Genomic DNA, 24,057 nt, shown 5'->3' on the forward strand with positions numbered 1-24,057 from the left:
TACCCATCGCTCATGATCAGTCATCTGTCTGTCTGCCAGTGGCCAGACTGACTGACTGGAAGCCACGAGAAACCCAGCCCAATATGTCTGTCTATCTACCTATCTTGTCAGGCTGTCTGTCTGCCTGTCTATTTCTTTGTCTGCCTATCCTGTCTCTCTTATCTGTCCGTCTGCCTATCCTGTCTGTCTGCCAGCCTATTTCTTTGTCTGCCTATCCTGTCTATCTTATCTGGCCGTCTGCCTATCCTGTCTGTCTGCCTGCCTATTTCTTTGTCTGCCTATCCTATCTATCTTATCTGTCCGTCTGCTTATCCTGTCTGTCTGCCTGCCTATTTCTTTGTCTGCCTATTCTGTCTATCGTATCTGTCCGTCTGCCTTCCTGTCTATCTTATCTGTCCGTCTGCCTATTCTGTCTGTCTGCCTATTTCTTTGTCTATCTTATCTGTCTGTCTGCCTGCCTATTTCTTTGTCTGTCTATTCTGTCTATCTTATCTATCTGTCTGTCTGCCTTCCTGTCTCTCTTATCTGTCCGTCTGCCTATTCTGTCTGTCTGCCTGCCTATTTCTTTGTCTACCTATCCTGTCTATCTTATCTGTCCGTCTGCCTTCCTGTTTTTCTTATCTAGCCGTCTGCCTTCTTGTCTGTCTGCCTATTTCTTTGTCTGCCTATCCTATCTATCTTATCTGTCCGTCTGCCTTCCTGTCTATCTTATCTGTCCGTCTGCCTTCCTGTCTGTCTGTCTGCCTATTTCTTTGTCTGCCTATCCTATCTATCTTATCTGTCCGTCTGCCTTCCTGTCTATCTTATCTGTCCGTCTGCCTTCCTGTCTGTCTGCCTGCCTATTTCTTTGTCTGCCTATTCTGTCTATCTTATCTGTCTTTCTGCCTATCCTGTCTATCATTTTGTCTGTCTAGCTGTCTGTCTGTTAGTCATTCTATCTGGGCCCAGTTTCACTAAAGCTTCTCAGTATTAAGATCATGTTAAATGTTAGAGAGAGTGTTCAGTGTGATGCTCACTGTTTCTAGTGGTAAGATTCTGGAGACTCCAACTCTGCGTGTCCGTCTATTCATCTCATTTGTCTGTCTGTCTGTCTGTCTCTGTCTGTCTGTCTGGTTTGGATTTGATATTCAAGTTATTCCTTATAAAGCTTCTTCTCTTCACTGTACAATGAATGTTAATAAGATCTGTCTGTCTGTCTGCCTGTCAATCTGTTGGAATTTCAATCAATCTGTCTGTCTATCTGGCCATCAGTCTGTTTATCAGTTAATCTGTCTGTCTGTCCCTCTATTTGTCAATCTGTACGTCTTTTCACTAATCGGTCTGTCTGTCGGTCTGTAAAACAAAATCCATTAATCTGTCGGTCTGTCTGTCTGGCTAACAGTCTGTCTATTCTGTCTATTCGTCAATCTGTGCATCTTTCCACTAATCTGTCTGTCTGTCGGTATGTAAAACAGTCAATCTGTCTGTCTATCTATCTGTTTATCTGCCTGTCTATCATTCAATCTGTCTGTCTTTCAGTCAATCTGTCTATCCGTTTATCTGCCTGTCTGGCTGTCTGTCATTCAATCTGTCTGTCTGTCTGTCTTTCAGTCAATCTGTCGATCTGTCTTTCCGTTTATCTGCTTGTCTATCATTCAATCTGTCGATCTGTCTATCCGTTTATCTGCCTGTCTGGCCGTCTATCATTCAATCTGTCGGTCTTTCAGTCAATCTGTCGATCTGTCTATCCGTTTATCTGCCTGTCTGGCCGTCTATCATTCAATCTGTCGGTCTTTCAGTCAATCTGTCGATCTGTCTATCCATTAAGCTGTTGGTCTGTCTGTCTATCTGTCAATCCGTCGATCTGTCTATCCGTTTATCTGCCTGTCTGGCTGTCTATCATTCAATCTGTCTGTCTGTCTGTCCATCAGTCAATCAATCTGTCTATTAATTTATCTGTCTGTCTGTCTGTCTGTCTATCACTCTATGTATCTGGGCCCAGTTTTCCAAAAGCTTCATAGTATTAGTATAATCCTACATGTTAGAGAGAGTGTTCAGCGTGATGCTCACTCCACCACTTAATGATTTTGTGGTAAAATGAGACTCCAGCTCCATGTGTCTCTATTTATCTCGTCAGTCTGACTGTCTGTCTGTCTGTCTGCCCGTCTATAAAACAGAAAAACAAGTAAAGAAAAAAAACAAACAGAAGTTGGATTTATTGAAAGTAAAAGCAGTCGAAGCCAATAAACAGCAACTCCTCCAGACGTTTCCAGGCGGTAACGAACGGGACTGCAATCCAAACGTCCCCTCCTAAATGAAAACAGTCGTCCCTGACAGTTTCTTGCGCATTTCAGCCAATTAGGTGCGATGGGCCTCAACGGAGCTGGCCAATAGGGTCACAGCTTTCTGTTTACATCTCCAACTGCAGCCCAGGCTTCATCCCATGTCCAACAGCTTTGCACGAAGTGCAACAGAACAGAGCGGCCAACAGCCTCGGGTTAACAGCGGAGCGTTCTGATGCAAACCACGTCTGGAAGACTCGCTCAGGCAAGAAAGATTAGCCATCTGCAGTGCCAATCCAGTTGGCAAGTTGCGCTGTTTGTGCGCGTTCAAAAACAGACTGAATCTTCATAACGGCGCAGAACTGCTGGAGTTGAGGCCACCAGGGCTTTGAAATTTCCACATATGCTGCAAATTACCATCCAGTGAAGTGTTCGAACATTTGCAGGGGAGATGGAGTGTTCCTTAATGCTAGGCCCCGGGGCTTCAAACAAACTGCGTCGATTTATACACCTAATTCACACACACAGGCCCGATTCTCCCTGCCCCTTGTTTCAGCGCAGCTGGGACGTTACGTGCTAGTCTAGTATGAAAATTGTTCAGTTCAGCACCTGCGGGACCTTCCTGAATTATGTTATGTCACAAATCAGTGTGCACCGCATTGCTCATAAGCTGCACGCTTTGCCCCCGGGCTGCTCCACTCTGTGGGTGGGGTTCACATTATCTGAGACGGTGACTGTTTTGGGTATTTGCTGAGTCTGAAACACTGCGATATGCCTAAACGCGACTCTACAACAGGCTGTGGATTATTACGGACTTTTCTGAGAGTCGACGTAGTACAGAAAAGCATTCACACGCTCCTCAGCCCATACAGTTTCATACAGCTGCAAAAACAGCCACTGCTTTCGTGATGTCCCAAAAAAAAAAAAAAGTTTGTGGACACCTTCTAATGAATGCATCGGCTACTTTAACTTGCACCCATTGCTGACAGAGCTGGTCTAGTCCCCTGTAGAGGAGTATTGGCAATAAAGTACACTGTTAAAAGTAGAAGATCCTTAAAGGGACCTTTGGAGGGTCTTCACTTGTGAAAAGTGTGGAAGAACCTCTTAAGGTACTTTAAGGAACCTTCAAGAAAAGGCTTTTAAAGGACAAAGGTTTCTTGAAGGTTCCTCAAAGCATCCTAAGAGGTTCCTCCACACTTTTCACAAGTGAAGACCCTCCAAAAGTCCCTTTAAGGATCTTATACTTTTAACAGGGAAAGACTCTCTGGAGCAGATAAACTTACTTGCTTAAATGGAAGTGTGCCTCCTCCCCTTTAAGTGAGTCACGGATCTCTTTCATAAGACATGGGACCCTATCTTTGATGACATTAAGACCAGTGCATAGTACATACTGACTGAAGAACTGATGTACTAAGACACTGATACTTCTTAAATTCTGTCAGATCCCCCCAAGTTTCTATTTATTTCCTTTTTTAACAGTGTACTTTATTGCCAATACTTTTCTATAGGGACTAGACAAGCTCGGTCAGCAATGGGTGCAACTTAAAGTAGTCGAATGCATTCATTAGAAGGTGTCCACAAACTTTTTTTTTTTTAAAGAAAAGATATGTGTTTGACTGCACAGATTTATATGGCTGTTTAGTCACATTTCTTTTCTTTTTTTGTGAATATATTTATATTATATATATATATATATACAATTTTACACCACACACAGCTTCATGTCTTCATGTAGACGAATCCCTAACCAAGTCAATAGCCTCGGACCACAGTTCTGGCAGTGATTTGGCTGTAGTAGTTACATTTCTTTTCTGAAAGCCTACCCTAAATACTATGTTTACTGAGTACACTATAAAGAATAGTATTTGCAGTAAGGTATACTACCTTAATCTACAGCATAGATCAAAATAATAAAGTCAGGTTGAAAACTGTGTATTTTGTCTGGTTTTGGTAAGTAACCAATCATAAATATCATAAGTGAACCTCAGGGTTAAAAAAAAATCAATGTAAGAAATAAACACACACATAAATGCCATGAGTAAACTACAGGATATATACAGTGCCTAGCAAAAGTATTCAGTCGCCTTGAATTTTTCAACCTTTTGCCACATTTCAGGCTTCTTACGGAGACTTGATTACACACAGGTGGATTCTATTTATCATCATCATCAGTCATTTAGGTCAACATTGGATCATTTAGAGATCTGCACTGAAAGTAAAGGGGCCGAATAATATTGCACGCCCCACTTTTCAGTTTATCATTTCTTTAAAAAGTTTAAAATATCCAATATATTTCGTTCCACTTCACGATCGTGTCCCACTTGTTGTTGATTCTTCACAAAAAATTACAATTTCATATCTTTAAGTTTGAAGCCTGAAATTTGGCAAAAGGTTGAAAAAAGTTCAATACTTTTGCAAGGCACTGTACAGGGTAGGGGTGCTTTGAATACCTTTATGAGATTAGTTCTATATAAGTTAAAATTAAAAATCAGGATAAAATTGAAATTATAAAAGATCTAATTTGCTATTTAGTGACATTTAATATCTAAAACCTCCATCATTTCCATATAAAAAAAGTATTTGTAGTAAAGAATACTATTTTCATCTACACCGTAGATTGGGAAATGGTCAGATTTGAGATTTGAAACTATACGTTTTTAATGTGTAAAATCTACTCACTCCACATCATTCCTCTCCCGTTCCTGTTCCTGAGAGAGATCCTCCTCTACGCTGTAGTCGAGCACAGCCCCCACTCCAAACTCCCTGTTCTTCTGAATCAAGGGCTTGATAGACTGGTGGTCCTCTCCAGCCACAAACTGACCGTAGAATGTCATTTTCATGAGCTGCTCAAAGGTCTTCTGCCCCAGCAGTGTTTTGCTCAGGTCCATTATCTATGAAGGGGGAACAAGAGACACTTACACATACCGGAGAGAGGGGCATGCTTTTCTGTGGCCCTGATACTCAAATCTACTAGTAGATTCTACTAGTTAAAGGTAGCAGCACTGCAGTTAAAAGGTTCTTGACACATAATCACACATTACATGAATATAGGAACTATTAGGGGCCCAAAGTGGCCCTAGAATGGAAAGCTGTATTTTCTAGGTATTATAGGTGAACAATAAGAGATCAGTATGTGGACCTGTCAAACCGTGAACCTCAGTTGTTGTTCCTCCTTCAATAATACATCCAGTAGAACCACAACAGAGCTGGAAAACGGGCCAATTCTAAAACCCCAAAACTGTTACATCACAGTCAGGAGAGTTTTTTTTTTTTACTTTAATTTTCTCCCAATTAAGCTGAGCCAATTAACCCAAGCACTCACTAGGACTTCCCCTGGAGTCTGTGCTATGCTAAGCGCTAACACTAGCCGATGCTAGCTTTTACCAATAATTACTACTATTAATATTTACAGTATTCAAACTATGCTAAGCAGAGCTTATCTGTTTTTACCTCCGTAAAACGAAAAACAGTGCATTTTATTAAAATAGTAAAATAACAGGGTGGTAAATAAGCTTATAAAGCCGCACCTGAGCATTTCTCACCCCAACTAAAGTAACATGCTTACTATTTCTACATCAAGGAACAACTTAAATAATTAATAAATTAATTCTATGGTTTCTTTAAAGTGATAGTTTGGGGAAAATTCACACTGTTGCTTCCTTTACCCCAAATATATAGTTAATCAGCCACGTTGGGACCTTAGGTGCCTTTGCTTTGTCTGTTCTGTGCTGAAGTAGACATCATAGATGTTCATAGTAGAGCCAGAAAACACATTAGCAGGTCTATTAGAGGTCTATTACAGAACAACTGATTTGAGGTAAGTGTGCGATCTATTCAGGGAGGCGGTGAAACGGGTTAGAACAACTGAAAATTAATTAGTCGTCATTAAAAGTAACAACTATAGAGACATGTCTGTGACCCAAAGAGAGAGGGTTTAGTTCCGGCCCAAGTCTACAAGGGTGCAAAAATCAAGCGCTGCACCCTCAGTTTGAATTTCTGCTTCCTCAGGTGATTACCTCCTGATAACTGATACATGATCAATAAATATTCAACCCCTGTAGAAGCTCAATGTTTGCACAGATGAAAGAAATTGTTCAAGAAAAGGTTTTAAGAAGACAAAAGGTTCTTTGAAGGTTCCTCCTCAGTTTCAAACTGAAGCCCCTCCAGACGTTCCTCAAGGGTCTTATACCTTTAACAGGTGTCTGGGTAGAGGACTCCCTTATTTCAACCACCATCCGTCCGACTGTGAACTTGAAGAAGCTGTGCACTTGTGAAGCGCATCATCAGCCAATTAAAAAGTCAAGTTCAGATAGGATAACAAACTATCCACAAAAAAGCCAACAATCACTCTAAAGGAGCTACGGAGTTCAGTGGCTGATACTGGAGTAAAAATGCACCTGTCAGTCAATGACATCCAGAGAATAACCTGAGTATAACCTGCCTGTATGGGGCAATGGCTAGACAGACGGCATTACTGGAGACAAACCCTCATCAAAAAGTCATCCCGTTAAAAGGTCACATTTTAAAAAGGAGGACACTGGGGACACACCGGGGACACATCCACTGTAGTTCGGGTGTTGTGTGCATGAATGTGCATTAACATTAACCGTAGCTGCATGGTTCGAGAAGCATGCCCACCCTCACACACAAACACATGCACTGCCATGGCCCTATAACTTAGGCCTACTTGAACAACTCCCCCCTAACTACGGTGGATACTTTTTGGAAAACTAAAATATGCCCACCCCCCCCCCCCAGCATTCGGGTGGTCCTATTTGTGCCGTTCCCTGAGCTGTCAGCTTTCTGAAGGGCAGTCCTGTCCAATGGAGACCCTGATGTAAACTGATACTGCATACACAGTCATGGGACAGAGGAAATGTCAATACGTTACATCAGCAGCCTCACACATCCACACATCCACAAGACAAGTCCACTCCCAGCACAGGTCAGCTGCACCAGTGAAGCCCAGAGGAAGTGCTTACTGGGTTTTTTGGGGGGATTAGTATTTGCATAAGTGTGCAAACACGTACCTCCTTGTTATTATCGACCAGGGCGTCATAGGAGCACAGCTTTAGGACCAGCAGGTTTCTGAGCAGCTCGAGAGTAGCCTTGCTCTTGTAGGCGTCTTTGGTCTGCTCAAAGTCAACAGAGAAGGAAGGGTAGGTAGACCCTCGAGCCTGCTGGACAGGACGGAGGCTGAAGCGCGAGCTCTTTGCTCCTCCAAAGGGGGCACAGAGACGACCCAGGCGCGCGGTTCTGCCGTACGACATGAGGTGGCTTTGGAGGTCAATAGGTCACACACGAGTGGAGCTGGAGCCCAAACCGTCTGGGACGTCCGAGGCAGCCAACTTTGGTCCCCCTCTCTGATGACGTCGTAGCACAACAAACACACCCCCCGCGCGTCAAGGCACTAAAGCGACGCTGCTGATTGGTCCAAACCCCCTCCACGCCCATGTTTGGTGACGTAACGTGAATCGCCGCACGTGCGGTGATTCTCTGGCGCTATAAGCGTCAGAAAGGCTCAGATTTCTTCTTCTTCTTATTATTATATTATATTATATTATATTATTATTACTTTCTCTGTCTCGCCTGTCTCCTGTGTTCATTTCCGTGTTGTTGTGGATGTTCCTGAAGTCAAACAGAGGAGGGCGCCATTGAGTCAGCTACAGTTGGCGTCTTTTTTTTGGACGCGTTATAAAGTCAGAGCGACATAAATGCACATTTAACAGGCGAACTAAAGTAGAAATATTAAATATGTTTAAAATATATATATTTCTTAATATTTGTAAATAAAGTTTTCATATTTTTAAGAAAAACTAGTGACTTATAACGAAGCGGACTTTAGGGCTGCGTTCCAAACCGCACCCTACCACACTACCTAGGGTGTAAACAATAGTGCACGACCGTTAGAAGTGCAACCATTGCTCAGTACGTCCAGAATTGAAGTACAGTGTGTGGTTTGGGACACAGCCTAGGTTCGGTACAGCTTCCCAGCAGGGGTTTAACTCGCTTATGCTCATATTTAAGGTTTTGGGGGTTGTTTTTACACATGTTTGCTATATTTATAAGCATATATTTATGGTGTTCAGTAATTAAGTGTATATTTAAGTGTAAATTTAAGTGGTTTGTTACTTATTGTGGAGTAAGTTGTGCTTTATTAGGGCTAATGATGATGTAGCTGAGTTTGTAATAAAATACTGAAGTTAATTTAGCTTGTATTTTTTTTTTTTTTTTACAGTTTTATGCTAAATTATTGACACCCCCCCCCCCCCCCCCCCCCGTCCATGATTTTTTTTAACATGAAGATATATCAAAAAATCCTCTACAGGAATTTTTAAAGCACAATTTGTATTTTTAATGTGTTTAACGACATTTATACAATAAATTAAATATTAAAAAATAAATAAATAAAAAAGCAGCAATTGGCCATTCTTGCTCGTGCATGTAAATGCACTGCATTATAAATACTCCAATAAATAAATACTCCAGTGTCATCATGTGTGCATCATGTATCAGTGTATCATGGCTCCCAGATAAATAGAACCATCCACCCTTATCAGGGGTGCAGCCTGGGATATCTTGCCAGCTACCTTGATTTACCAGATTTACCCCAGATGCAGCCAATCAGCCAAGCCATGCGTGGTATTCTCAGGGGTGCTGAAGGGATTTTTGCCCCCACGAAAAGCTATATCACACTGAGCCCCACAGCTCTAACAATTGTGCCAATATACTCAAGTAGTATCTTTTTAGGACCCCTGTCAGTCGTCCCTACCCCCACCTCCTCTAATATAGCACCCCTGAGTCTTATCACACAGCTCATCATAATGCGTACTAGGACCCTCATCAGTCCCACAGATCTACTGCTGCTGGGAACGAACTGGTGCAAGATCCTGCAACTGTCGACCACAGCGCGCGCGGGCGTGCACGAAGAGGGCAGTGCTTAGCTGCGTTGGGAAAAGCAGTGGGCAGGAGAAGGCACGCCCACCCACATCTGGTCGAAGGGCTTTCTACGTGTGGCTTCGACCAAAATGAAGAAAAGTCTCCCACGCCGAGGAGAGCTGAGCTCAGAGTGAGGACTAACCTGGAGACTCATGTGGACCCGTTATGAAGACGTGGGTTCAAGTCTGGTTCTAGTGGCCTGTACATGGTGACGCACGAGTAAAACACTTCTGTGGATTTACTGACGGACCCAAGGTTTTTTTTTTTTGGATGGTTGAATATCTAGACCCTCCAGTTTTGCCTTTTCCTTGTTTTGCTTTCTGTTTTGCTTCTTCAGAGATGTGGAACAAGTGAGGACGGATCTTCTGCTGGTGCGTAAAACGCGCGTAAAAATCTGGTGGCCAACTTTTGGCTCGGTTTCTTCTCCTGTTTGCATCGGATCTCTCTCTCTCTCTCTCCTTCAGATGGCGTCGTAACAGCCACAGAAGAGCCCCCCTTCCCTCCTTCCTCTCTCCACACACACACACACACACACAAACATACACACAAAGAAAAGTCACCCAAACATCAGCCTGTCTGGATAAAACTCCCTCCAAACTGACTGTCTGCAGGCTAAACGTGTACGCGTAAGCAACTGGACACTGACCATCGCCCAGAAGACGGACTTCCACTCGTCGCCTTTCACTGAAAGGAATGCTGAGCGTCAGGGCCTGGAAGGATGCTGTCTCTCAAGGGCACTTTAGCAGCTGGGGCTTTGCTTCTACTCATTTGTCCATCGTTTGGCCAGGAACTCAACCCAAAGGGCAGGAATGTGTGCAGAGTACCAGGGTAAGTCCTAAATAGACCTTTTTCAGCATTGATGATCATGGGTTAAGAGTGCAGAAGTTCTGGAGATCTTAGTGTGGCTTAACATGGGACGTATCCTCATAACGTGGCTGTTATATCTTATTTATATAATAAAAAAGAACATCTTATCCAGCTTCGAGAAACGAAGACGCAGCACAAGCAGATGTTCACATCTGGAGCAGCGCTATCGTTTGTGGACGCTAGGGGGCGCCGCTAAGAACTGTGTAGTATAGGGACTGAACCTGAAGTCGTGGCACTGAATCCGGTCACATTAGTGAAAAATGTCCCTCAATAAAAGGTTGAGTGGTTTGGATTCACTTAAAGCCCTTCAGTGAGCTACAAGGTTCTCAGTGTTGGTTCTAGGGTTCTAGGGTTCTAGTTCCAGCTCTGGACTCTGGACAGCTCTGACTAGGAAACTGGTCCAGTTTTTGTCCCCTAGAGATAATATAAAGACACTGGGAGGGCTTTGGACGTGTAACTGACACCTGAAGAGTGTGTGTGTGTGTGTGCATCATTAGTATTGGCTACATATTGGCTTAAAGCGCCAGGATAGGCTATCTGGTCATCAACAGTCATATCGGTGACCTATATAGGACAGGTCTACACCCTTAAAGGGGGTTTCTCAAGGGTTCTTTCCCAAAGGCCATGTTTCTGTGTTGAATGATAGCCAGTCAAAGAACCATTTCCAGTTCCAGAGGTTATTTGAGTAGCTAAGAGGTTCTTTATATACAAGGAAAACCTCTTCTTGATCGTTCTTTGGGAAACGGTCCTTTAGTAAAGGCAATGGGCCTATATAGAACCATGACCATGACTGTGGTTCTTTAGTAAAGGTAATGGGCCTATATAGAACCATGACCATGACGGTTTTTCTTTAGTTAAGGTAATGGGCCTATATAGAACCATGACCGTGACTGTGGTTCTTTAGTAAATGTAATGCCCCTATATAGAACCATGACCATGACGGTTTTTCTTTAGTTAAGGTAATGGGCCTATATAGAACCATGACCGTGACTGTGGTTCTTTAGTAAAGGTAATGCCGCTATATAGGACCATGACCATGACTGTGGTTCTTTAGTAAAGGTAATGCCCCTATATAGAACCATGACCGTGACTGTGGTTCTTTAGTAAAGGTAATGCCCCTATATAGAACCATGACCGTGACTGTGGTTCTTTAGTAAAGGTAATGCCCCTATATAGGACCATGACCATGACTGTGGTTCTTTAGTAAAGGCAATGGGCCTATATAGAACCATGACCATGACGATTTTTCTTTAGTTAAGGTAATGGGCCTATATAGGACCATGACTGTGGTTCTTTAGTAAAGGTAATGGGCCTATATAGGACCATGACTGTGGTTCTTTAGTAAAGGCAATGCCCCTATATAGAACCATGACCGTGACTGTGGTTCTTTAGTAAAGGTAATGCCCCTGTGTATAGGACCATGACTGTATCTAGTTCTTTAAGGACACGGTTCTTTAGTAAAGACAGTGGTCGTATATAGAACCTCAACCATTGAGAGAGTGGTTCTTAAGACCTTATGACTATGAATAAATGTAACTATTTAAATAAATTGTTCTCTAGTGAAGGAAACGGCCCTACACAGAACCAGAATCATGGCTGCGGTTCATTAGTAAAGGTGATGACCCTCAAATAGGACTAAGGTTCTTTAAGAAAAACGTTTTTTAGGAAAGGCAATGACCCTGTACAGAACCATACCATGACTGTGGTTCCTTAAGTAAGTGGATTTTTAGTAAATGCATTGGCCCTGTATTGAACCATGGTCATGGCTATGGTTCCTTAAGAATTTAGTTTTTTATATATAATTTATTAATACTATATCCTGTAGAAAATGTATAGTCTATTGGCACCATGCCTAATACCAGGCATGGGTTATAATTGCATTGAGCTGAGGAGCAGTGGAACTGTGCTCTCTTGAATGCAGATGGAGCTCCATCTAATACTTCATCATCCAACATCCTGACCTCAATAACGCTCTTGTCGCTAAATGCAATCAAATCCTCACAGCAATGTTCCTCCAAAACCTAGGAGAAAGCCTTCTTCCCTGGACAGTAGAGGCATCTACCACAACAAAAGCAGGAAAGACTCTTTTTTAAATACCCTTTATTTTGAATGAAATGATGAACGAGCAGGTGTCCCAATACTTTTGTCAATATCATGTAGGAGCATTTTTAAAGAACTCTCAACAAGAAAACGTGTTTGGGTGACTTCAGTACCTAATCCACTGCTGACGGGAACTAGAAATACTACAACACTGGACACTCGATCATCTGGACATCTCCTAAAAGTCACACTGATGCTCCACTCACATGCCCAAATGGTAAACGGCTCAGGACTGGAGTGATGCCAGACTGGATCTTTAGAGCGACTATAAAACACAGGGGTTGTAACTGCACATGTTGGAGGATGTCAATGGATGAAACCTACTAAAAATGACTCCACGATGGAAAACATGCTTGTGATATCAACAACACCATGAGCGTGTCAACATGTGCTGATGTCTATCAGTCCTGGGGTTTGCCGCAGAGCAGGCATGGAAGTCAAATGGGGGTTAGCATGTGAGAACAAATCTAGCACATGGTCTGTTATCGAGGAAATAATTACTCAGATAGGCCACGATTCAAATCTGATGTAGCTTAGGTTTAATGTACCATAGCAACAGTGAACCACTGGGTCTTGGGAGCTTCACGCCAGGTTCACGCTACACGTTTTTAGGCCCGGTTCTCCAGTCGCTGAGATTGCTGTGAAAGTCCTCAGGTCGGGAGCTTGCTGAGTGATCGGTGATGCGTCGTAAGCCCCTGACAGGTATCTAGCAGGTTCAATATCTGGACCTGCCAATGATGCGAAATCCGGTAGTGTAAAAAGGTGCTGTTACTGGTAGTTAGTGCAGTGACTAGCTACAGCTAATAAGAGTAAGCTGAGGGTGGGCACTCAGACCACTTGTGCTGCTCGTCTATGGGCTCGTTAATGGGCTGGTCCATTACAGGTGCCTGGTTGATGCTCACCCGACATCATATGACAACTAACATTCAACCAAATGTCTATTAAATGCATCTGAACTCTATGTTGAATGTAGCACTACAGGTAACTTTAACTCTAACCCTGCGATTAACCTTAACCTTGACTCAACCCTAAAAAAAACCTAGCCCTAGCTTTAACCTAAACCTTTAATTTATTCCTAAACCGAACCCTAAAAGTATAAGGATAAGGTTAGGGTTAGAGTTACACTCAATAGACATAAAATAGTCCATTTACCTTCAGCTTAGAATTCAGTTGAATGGCAGGTGAACGTCTACGAGGCAGCTACAACAGACCGTCCGAGTAAAGTGATACCAAAGTGTTAAGGTAAGCTAGAGATGATACAAGTGAGGAGGCCGGCTGCTGGTTCGAATATGAATGGGAGTTCTCGTAACGCTCAACACAGCGTCTGTTTACAGGTAAAGTCCCGCCCTTTTGCAAAAAGAGCCAATCTGCTTGCAGGTTACGCTGCAAGTGAAGGAGGGTCGACGTGCTAGTGGGGTAAGCCCCTCTAAATATGGAGATCTGCAGAAGAGCAGTAGCTGGAACAAGCTAGAAAAGCAGGTCTTTTGAGGCGGTAATTTGTCCCTCAATAAAAGTTTGAGTGGTTTGGATTCACTCAAAGTCCTTCACTGAGCTACAGGGTTCTCAGTGTTGGTTCTAGGGTTCTAGTTCCAACTCTGGACTCTGGGCAGCTCAAGGAAACTAGGAAACTGGCCCAGTTTTTGTCCCCTAGAGATAATATAAAGACATTGGGAAGGCTTTGGATGTGTAACTGACACCTGAAGAGTGTGTGTGTGTGTGTGTGCATCATTAGTATTGGCTACATATTGGCCAGGATAGGCTATCATATCATCAACAGTCATATTGGTGACCTATATAGGACAGGTCTACATCCTTAAAAAGGGGGTTTCTCAAAGGTTCTTTCCCAAAGGCCATGTTTCTGTGTTGAATGATAGCCACTTAGATAACCACTGGAACTGGAAATGGTTCTTTGCCTGGTTAAGGCAAATATAAGGAATACATTTATATATAAGGGAAAATTTATATACAAGGAAAACCTCTTCTTGATGGTTATTTGGGAAAAGGTCCTTTAGTAAAGGTACCAAGACAATGACTGTGGTTCTTTAGTAAAGGTACTATGCCTATATACCACCACGACCATGACTGTGGTTCTTTAGCATGGCAATGCATCAGTTATCTTGTGTCTTTTTTCATGACAACATGTGTCATGAAAAACTGACTGACTCGTCCTGGGTTCCTCCAGGTGAAAGATCTTGTAATTCATGACCCCGGGTTGCTGATCAGTCGTGTAGATTGTAGTGCAAACCACAACCACTACAAGATTCTCAAATACAGGACAAGACGTTGTGTGGTGTGAAGGATACAGCGATCTGACGACTCTGTCACATGCCATTCACACATAGGTCATGAGGCCCTTTACCCATTTGGGCCAGAACCTTCAGTTTTCTTCAACTCAGGACACTCAACACTAGGGCTGGGCGATATGGTAAAAATACTATATCACGATATTTAAAGACATTTTTCGCGATACACGATATTAACACTATACATGTAAATCACAGACTAAAAACATCCGTAGCGTCAGATTCTTATAAACTACTATTTAGATCCTCTCCCGTACTGAATACAGTGATTTATACTCAACATCTGCTGCTCTTCATCTAATGAACCCAGTCTAATTACACTGCTAGTAATGAAACCTGCAGCTGATCAGTGTTTATTATGCACTAATGGTATGCATATTGCTATCAGCGTAACAAAATTGATCGCGATACGATAAAATATCGTCATATTGCCCAGCTCTACAACACATATCATTAAACTTTTCAACTTTTCATCATCAAATATCGTCTCTTCTAACAATACACATAAATATATGCATGACATACAAGTTACGGTGCTCACGGTTTTACAGTAATGGCAGTGTAAAGTGTATTTTGGGCCACATGTAAGGTTTGCAAACTCAGGACAGCAGGTGGGCAGCATGCCAACTACCATATGAATGGTTTTGTAAAGCATTGCTGTTTTGGGCCTGATGTATCAGAGTTTCCAGCACCCAGGTTCAGACAAAGCTATTGGCATCATTCCACGGTAGTATGTGGGCCGGATGTGTAAGTGGTGAGAGCCAGAACTGGCTCATGACTCACTTGCTATTGTTTTGCTTGCATGGTTGTTAGGAGTCCCATTTTCTCTGCATCTTACAATTTTTTTTAACTCCAGTTTGGGAAATTCTTGTGTTTTTCCGTTTAGTTTTCTTTGATCACTTTTGTCTGTAAGTGAAATAGCTAATCTGATCTTTTTTAGAACATATTTTTAACAACAGCCGTCCCCGATATCGCCCCCCTCTCCCTGTTTTAACTGGTGTAATGGTAGATAGTGAAAGAAATTGAATGACAGAGACTGTCTCAAATTAGCTAAAAAGCTAAAGCTAAAGCGCTAACTGGTGTAATGGTAGATAGTGAAGGAAACTGAATGACAGAGACTGTCTCAAATTAGCTAAAAAGCTAAAGCTAAAGCGCTAACTGGTGTAATGGTAGATAGTGAAGGAAACTGAATGACAGAGACTGTCTCAAATTAGCTAAAAAGCTAAAGCTAAAGCGCTAACTGGTGTAATGGTAGATAGTGAAGGAAACTGAGTGACAGAGACTGTCTCAAATTAGCTAAAAAACTAAAGCTAAAGCTAGAGCTAAATGGTGTAACGGTAGATAGTGAAGGAAACTGAGTGACAGAGACTGTCTCAAATTAGCTAAAAAGCTAAAGCTAAAGCTAGAGCTAAATGGTGTAATGGTAGATCGTGAAGGAAACTGAATGACAGAGACTGTCTCAAATTAGCTAAAAAGCTAAAGCTAAAGCGCTAACTGGTGTAATGGTAGATAGTGAAGGAAACTGAATGACAGAGACTGTCTCAAATTAGCTAAAAAGCTAAAGCTAAAGCGCTAACTGGTGTAATGGTAGATAGTGAAGGAAACTGAGTGACAGAGACTGTCTCAAATTAGCTAAAAAGCTAAAGCTAAAGCGCTAACTGGTGTAATGGTAGATAGTGAAGGAAACTGAGTGACAGAGACTGTCTCAAATTAGCTAAAAAGCTAAAGCGCTAACTGGTGTAACGGTAGATCGTGAAGGAAACTGAGTGACAGAGACTGTCTCAAATTAGCTAAAAAGCTAAAGCTAAAGCGCTAACTGGTGTAATGGTAGATAGTGAAAGAAACTGAATGACAGAGACTGTCTCAAATTAGCTAAAAAGCTAAAGCTAAAGCGCTAACTGGTGTAATGGTAGATAGTGAAAGAAATTGAATGACAGAGACTGTCTCAAATTAGCTAAAAAGCTAAAGCTAAAGCTAGAGCTAACTGGTGTAACGGTAGATAGTGAAGGAAACTGAGTGACAGAGACTGTCTCAAATTAGCTAAAAAGCTAAAGCGCTAACTGGTGTAACGGTAGATCGTGAAGGAAACTGAGTGACAGAGACTGTCTCAAATTAGCTAAAAAGCTAAAGCGCTAACTGGTGTAATGGTAGATAGTGAAAGAAATTGAATGACAGAGACTGTCTCAAATTAGCTAAAAAGCTAAAGCTAAAGCGCTAACTGGTGTAATGGTAGATCGTGAAGGAAACTGAGTGACAGAGACTGTCTCAAATTAGCTAAAAAGCTAAAGCTAAAGCGCTAACTGGTGTAATGGTAGATAGTGAAAGAAACTGAATGACAGAGACTGTCTCAAATTAGCTAAAAAGCTAAAGCTAAAGCTAGAGCTAACTGGTGTAACGGTAGATAGTGAAAGAAATTGAATGACAGAGACTGTCTCAAATTAGCTACTAGTACAGTACAGCTTTACTGGGACCCAGTTGGGCTTCCCAAATGGGACTGTTAATTTATGCAGTGTACAAACCAAATGGGGCCCATGTTGAACCCCTTCTGGTCCCATTACTGACCCTGGTGGGCATTCATCTATGGAGCCAATGTGGAACCCAAGGACAAAACCTCCTGGATCCAACTTGGGCAAACCGTAGAGGCCCCACATGGACATTGACATCTAAACCTAATATTAGAGTGTCTAGAGCCTCCAACCTTTGACTCACTTAGACGTTCAGAAGCATTTTCTGCTTCTTACTATCCAGGTCATCCCAAACACATTCAATGACGTTGAGGTGGTCAGACCATCGTTCTGAGAAGACCTACAGCCTCTTTATTTTTGATCAAATGTTCATTTTGTTTGTTGGCTTTTCTCAGTAAGAGCCTCTTCTTGATCAGCTCCACATCCTTCATCAATCAACTCGATCAACTCAAAATTAAAAAAATGTGACGATACTAATTTCGAAGGAACCGAAACTACCGTAGCCATCAGGGGGATCAGGGATCAGTACACAAACGCTATTATAGAGCATTCGGAATCGAAAACAAGAAAACACCTCAAAGACGGACCCAGAATTCACAGTGTACGAGTTTCGTCAAAACGTCCCTCACCGGAAATGTTACTGTTATGGTTTGGGAACTGCGTTCGAAGCGGCAAACGTTAGCTAGCTCGTTTAGGCTAATGCTGTGATAGCTCATAACCAGTGATATTAGCATGCAGTGATTTTCACAGGTTGAGTGAGTTTAAAACACAGCTACTTGCCACTGTTTATGTAATATTCATATTTTGCCAGGTTATTTATGACTACACCTAGGCTATTTGCATAATTTGTCCCCCATATGTCAAGCAGCTGGGCACTGCAGTAGACATGCTATGCCACCACAGCCACCATAGCCACCATAGCATCCACCAAGTGCATATTGTTTAGGATATTTTTAGATAACACTTATGTCTTTTTTATTACTTGAAGCAAAAGATATATCTGTAGCCTAGTAGCTAATTTGAGACAGTCTTTGTCACTCAATTTCCTTCACTATCTGCAGCTTCACCAGTTAGCTTGAGCGTTAGCTGTAGACTATTATTATTATTATTATTATTATTATTAACTGAAGGCTTCATTTCACGCTTGTTGCTGGTTTATTTAAAAACTGGTTTATTTTTTGTTCTGCGGTTAAAAATGAGGTATCGGTGATCGTAGAACTGCAGTGGTATTGGTACCAACCACCAACCTTCTGGTATCTACCAGGTACCTACCTACTTGCATGGTTGTTAGGAGTCCCACTCAACCCCAGCTTTGGAAACTCCTGTTTGTTTCCACTTTGTTTTCGTGGATTTTTTTAGATCTGACCTTCTCAGAAATATGTCCAGTGAAGTGAAGAACGTCTACTTAGGGGCTGTTTTGACCGGCAGTGAAACAAGGGAACGGCTGGCCTCTGACGTTTGAACCAATCTAAAGATTAAAGCCTATTCATGAAGGCGTTGAGTGAATGAGGGCAGTCGTTCAGCAGACCCGGCAGGAACTGGTATCAGGGGCCATTTTAGGGGAATTCTGACCCAAGCGTTTGCTGCTGAAAAGCCTTGCCTCTTGTTTTGAAGTTTATTTACTTTGGGCGGATAATAGATTCCTCGCTCCAGATGGATATCGGTGGACATGAATCAGAACATAGTCCCCCAAAAATATTCTGGTGGGAAAAAAAAAGAAGTGCGCTGGCAGGAAGTTGGCCCTAATTTTGCAGGATTACTCAGAATTTCCACTTGGTTCTCGATTGTTGCTGAATCAAGTTGCACCCTGGTTGATGACTGATGTTCAATTTCCATTCGCCTCAGCTTTCATCCCTCTAAATGCATCAAATGAATGCGGTTTTGAAAACACACTCTCTCTCTCCCTCTCTCTCTCTCTCTCTCTCTCTCTCTCTCTCTCAATGTGGCATGTGTAGTTTGACACAGAACAGAGATGTCAAGGTTGTGGTGGGGAGACACACACACGCACCCCTTCATACACACAGAGGCTAAACAAACTTTGACTAAAGGCAGAGCAGAGCCCGACGCTCTGCAGGAAGCAAAAGTGTGGACAGGGCCTCTTAAGGGTCACATGTGGTGGACCATGAGGAGCAGCATCTGTGTCCTATCCATCCAGAGCAGCAGATTCGAGGGGGGAAGACGTAGGCCAATGAGATTCCGGCACGGAGTCACTGTGCACGGCAGCAGAAGCAGAAAGCTAGTACTTAACCTCCTGCGGAGGAAACCAGCGGAGCACAGAAAATGAAAGAGGAGGACTAATTCTGAGCTTCAGGCATGGAACCATTTAACACTAAACGTTAACTAAAGAAACTCTTCTAGTGTCCCGATACTTTTTTTTTTCTTTCTTTTGTGTTTTAAGATTAAAAGGCTGGAGTGGATGAAAGAAAAAGACAGCTAAAGCTGACCTTTCCATGCTCCACCCAAAATTAGCTACTGGTGCTAAGGTTGCTAAAGGTTGGATGAGATTTATAAGCAAAAATCCTATTATAAGTATAAATAATATGTGACTTTGGTCAGGCCAATAGCTAATAGGCCTATTTACCACCCTGTTATTTTGCCTCAGAATGAAACACACTGAGTCTCCATTTATGGAGGACTTTCAGCCTTTGTTGGCCGATTTACAGCGCAACCCACATATCACAGCACAGTTTTAACACTGTAGCAAAAACACTTACCGGACAGTGCTGCTGTCCTCCGGTTGTGTCCTCTCAGCGCAATGTGCTGTCTGTGTGCTAGCAAGCTGAAGAGGTTGTAGATGGTTGACTTTAAGCCTTGCTCCCACGTCATGCTTCCCCAGGTTTGGCTTTCTCGAGTCCTACCGGTAAAAATAAGCTGGTGTTTTCCGTTCTGGTGTGAGTTTAGCTCCAGTTTGGCTCAGCTGAGGTAGTGGACGATGGGGAAAATCTAAATCAAGCATCTGCTAGTATTAAGATAACCTGAGCTCCCCTTCTGCGAACACTGGCACACAGTGTTGCCAACTCCTCAGTAGGGAAAGTAAATATTGACTGTCCTAAAAGTCGCTAGAAGTTGCTAAATGACATCATATCCTAATTTGCATAATTGTCCAAATTTGTCTAAATTTGTCACAAATTGTCTAAATATTTTAGAACTTCTTCTATTGATTAATTTTTTGCCTTTCAAATAGGCAGTCACTTCTCAAAATAACTCATCATTTTTACGTAAATTACATCAATATTCAATATTGTCCTGTGTTGTTAAATGTTAGCATATCAAATTTAATTAAAAGACTGTTATGTGGGGTAGAACTGCTACTCTGCTTTCTGCTTCACCATCTTTGGCTAGAGTTTTCACTAGTGGGTGGGGTTTATGTAAATTTTAAATTATGTAAATACAAGAAGTCTAGACTGTGATGTAACAGTTTTGGGGTTTTGGAATCGGCCTGTTTTCCAGCTCTGTTTCGGTTCTGCTGGAGGTTCTTTTGAAGGAAGAATGGCAGTGTGCTGCTTTTATGTACTGAACTCTCATTATTCAACTAACCCAAGGAAAATACACGCTCTAGGACACTTTTAGGGTTAAGTTTAGATTCAATACATAGTGTCACCATTGTAACGTGTAGAGTGATTAGTGCTGAGCTAGGCTATGTAGATGTAGAATATTGGAAACAGCTAGAGATGTCCCGATTAAGTTATTTTGCCCCTCAATTGAACCGGAGTCTCTTAATGCTGAGTTTCAGCCGATACCGATCCGATCTTTCTGCTTTTGTGGGACTAATCCAGCCCTACAGTTAAGATCAGATGAGCTGCTGATTAATCCGTTCAGTAAAATCAGACATTCTGGACTGATTTAGATTTAGTTTAGTCAAGACTTCTCTTAAAATGTTTTATAAAATAAAATTATTTATAGTGTTTAATATCTTATAATCCAGTCTGATCTCCTCCCTGACCAATCAGCTCCCAGCTCCTTTACAACACTGCAGTCTAATCACTTCCTATGTGTGTGTATGTAGTGGTGGTACACACTCTGGACTGATATCTGTGGTTGTTGGTCTACTGGCGTGTAATAACTGGTTTATAGTGGGTGAATGTGCCTCCAGTCGGGTTTGAATGGATTCTTCAGAGCTGGTTTATAAACAGAGAAAGGCGAGTGCCGGTTCTCCCGCTGGTAAAACAGAGCATTTCAGCTAGAGCTTTATAAAGGGTCAGATATTATGGTCTGTTTTCAGGTTCCACTGTAAAATAGCTCCACACTGCAGACTCCCAACTCTCTTATTTACCTTCTGAGAACGTCCGCACTGCTGCTGCAGACGGCTGGTTCATTTATGGCGCCTTGAGGACACCAGCTGGCGCTCTGAACACTGCGGTTAAATCTGAACTGGATTATATGCTGTGTCATAAACAGCGCAGTTTGATCCGTTGAGGTCTTAGTCAAGCTAAACTTAGCTCAGCTAAAACATGCAGCTTGAGTCTATTCAAGACTATTCCCATATTGGCCAGATGTTTTCAATGGTACTTCAAATGATGACAGCATTTTATAACCAAAAGGCTTTGTTTCATTACTCTTTTTATGCGCCCTCGCAAACGTCCACTCACCACTCTTTAAGTGTGTCGCTTCCACTCTATGGAAGTAGCCACTCTCAGCATAATCGGGACGCACTCAAGCAAGAGTCACAAAAGACGAAGGGGGCACACTTTGCAAAGAGGATGAGCCGACCCTCGTGATAAAGATTTTGCCAGGATTGGACAGTGGATATTCAAACGTCAGGAAACTCATAATTTACTGTAATTTACTGTCAGGTGCTGGCTTGCATGTAAACAAGGCCAGACTGGAACTATTATTTAACCTATTGGTTCAGTCCAGTTTTTCAGTCTAGCTATTGTGTGTGAGAAATCGAACCCTAGTCTGCCACGAGCCCAGATGTAAATTGGCTGTTGTGCATTTTTTGGACGACTTCCTTTAACAAAGACACCAAACAAGGGGCCTAGGCCGAGGCACAGGGCTTGAAATGATGTTTATCAACACTGCAGCGCTTTCATATCACTTCTCAGGATCAGATGTTCAGTATGTGTGTAAGAAAACACAGCGCAGAATATGCTGTGATGTCATTGGGCATTTGTTTTTTAGCTGGATTAGAATTACACCATTGTAGAATGCTGTGGTAGGAAAGAACTCTCTTTATTAAAGGGCCCATATGTGACATTTTGTGGACCAGACACTGCCATAATATTTTTTTTACACAACCTTTCCACCCTCTCTTTATTCTTTAGATAGTGAAACATGCTGTTTTGGGTACTGTGCCTTTAAGATACATGCAAATGAGCTCAGTTTTGCCTCCATCGTGAATGGGTGGGGCTAAAATGCATGCATAAAATGTTTTTGTGGCATCATAAATCCAATGAGTTTAAAAGGGAAAGGAAGCAAGTGAAGTGTAATTTTCTAACTATTGATAATATTTTTGTGTACCAATATATTAATTTTTACAGGTCAATTTTCTTCCATATATTTATCCTCTACAGTGAGACAGGCTGTTGTGGTTACTGTGCCTTTAAGAGATATGCAAATGAGTATTGTGCAGCTAGAAGTAGTCTAGTAGGCTGAAATGCAAATCCTTATAACTTCAGGGTGAATGGGTGGGGCTGAACTTCTATAGGGTAAATATTAGTATATCTAAATGTGCTGTTTTCCTGTGACATTATAAAAACATTTTTTCGGTCACTGTACCTTTAAGATATATGCAAATGAGCTCTGTTCTGATTGTCCTGTGTTGTATTGTATTGTGCATCAATCTAAAAAGCAGTGCACTGAAACTGGACTGAAATGCCAATAACTTCAGCATGAATATGGGCCCTTTAAAGCAGCATTATGAAAAATTGGTATTTCTTGCTCCTGCGCTCCCCCTACAGTCAGGAAGTGTAATTCACTATTGAGGGACACACATTACACATGCATTTATGGACAAGCTAAGAGAAACAGAAGAGCCAGTGCGAAAGGAAAATAAGCATGTGGACTGAGGCGGTAGAGTAAAATATGACTGGGGTTATGTAGCATGTCTTAGTTCTTGTGAGTGTTTCCCTGCCCACTTTACTAATGGTTACTAATAGAGTTACAAAGTGGCGTTGGCAACGTACTGAGCCTGGAGTAGCAACGATTGAGACGCTATTCTCCGTATTACAAGTCAGTGTAACAACAACACAATTTTGAAGCTGCTATTTTAAGGGGCAGATTTTACATAGTGCTGCTTTAATGCTGGTATTTCTTTGCCACAGAGCACCCAGGTTCTCGTTTTCTCAGCTTGTTGACAGCTCCTATTTCTCTGCTCCTTTTAAACCTTCAATTCAGTTAGTTTACAGGACAAATTGCAGCCTTCGAACATCTAACATTTTCAGTTTCAGAAGTGTTATGAGCAAAAGAAGTCCTGCGCCTGAGTTCCTTCATACATCTGGCCCTCAGTCTGCTGCTTTCTCTGGCTTATATCTCCCAGCTCTTTTTTCTTTTGACCCAGTCTGTTCAGAAAGGAGGTTTGGGACAGCAAATGGTGGAACTAATCGCATCAGCATGTGGCCTTCTTCTGAACCGCCCTGTCACCGCGGCTCCATGTCGCATGATCTCCCAAGGCCATCGCTTCAAACGGCGTGTTTAGCTAGCATGTCAGCTGCTTAACAGAAAGAACAGGCGTTTACTGTGCATGTGTGTGTGTGTGTGTGTGTGTGCACCTCCGTGTGCATCTGTGTTTACGTGTACGATTGGACGTGGGTGTTATTTGAAGCATCTGCCATCGCATCGTTTGAGAGGGGGCTGCAGATGGTACCCAGACATCTCGAGTATTCTGTGCAGAACCACATGAATGATGGGACCTACACTAAGATCACTCAGGGACAGAAGGAATTTAGGTCAGAGTCACGGCAGCGTCTGCTGACGCCAGCGTTTAGTAGTCCTTGGTGCTCAGCTGTTTTCGGGAACGACTCTGAAGGCAAACTTCTCTGAGAGCTGCTAGATGGAAATGGCTAATAGGCTGTTTCACGGGTCAGTGGACTTTAGAGGGCTCGGATCCTAAATTTAAATGTCCTCACTCTTTTATTCTAAAGTGATGATGAACTATGCAGTGCTAAAGCTAGGAGACACCAT

At 42.3% G+C, this 24,057-nt stretch overlaps 2 protein-coding genes across 3 annotated transcripts in view; one reads left to right on the forward strand and one right to left on the reverse strand.

The window, feature by feature from the left end:
- The window catches only part of prodhb (proline dehydrogenase (oxidase) 1b), a 36,280-nt gene extending 28,653 nt beyond the window's left edge, over positions 1–7,627 (reverse strand). For both annotated transcript variants that reach the window (XM_072664871.1, XM_072664870.1), the window contains exons 1-2: positions 7,292–7,627; positions 4,941–5,152 (exon numbers count right to left, since the gene is read on the reverse strand). In XM_072664871.1, coding sequence (XP_072520972.1) covers positions 4,941–5,152; positions 7,292–7,531 — 452 coding nt within the window. In that variant the 5' untranslated portion in view covers positions 7,532–7,627. The remainder of the gene's footprint in view (positions 1–4,940; positions 5,153–7,291) is intronic.
- A 1,646-nt stretch (positions 7,628–9,273) lies between these two features.
- Positions 9,274–24,057, forward strand: part of scarf2 (scavenger receptor class F, member 2) — a 45,207-nt gene continuing 30,423 nt past the window's right edge. Inside the window, exons 1-2 of the mRNA XM_072664599.1 lie at positions 9,274–9,571; positions 9,665–10,028. Coding sequence (XP_072520700.1) covers positions 9,919–10,028 — 110 coding nt within the window. The 5' untranslated portion in view covers positions 9,274–9,571; positions 9,665–9,918. The remainder of the gene's footprint in view (positions 9,572–9,664; positions 10,029–24,057) is intronic.

Source organism: Salminus brasiliensis, chromosome 20, assembly GCF_030463535.1.
Source record: "Salminus brasiliensis chromosome 20, fSalBra1.hap2, whole genome shotgun sequence".
NCBI classification, from domain to species: Eukaryota; Metazoa; Chordata; class Actinopteri; order Characiformes; family Bryconidae; genus Salminus; species Salminus brasiliensis.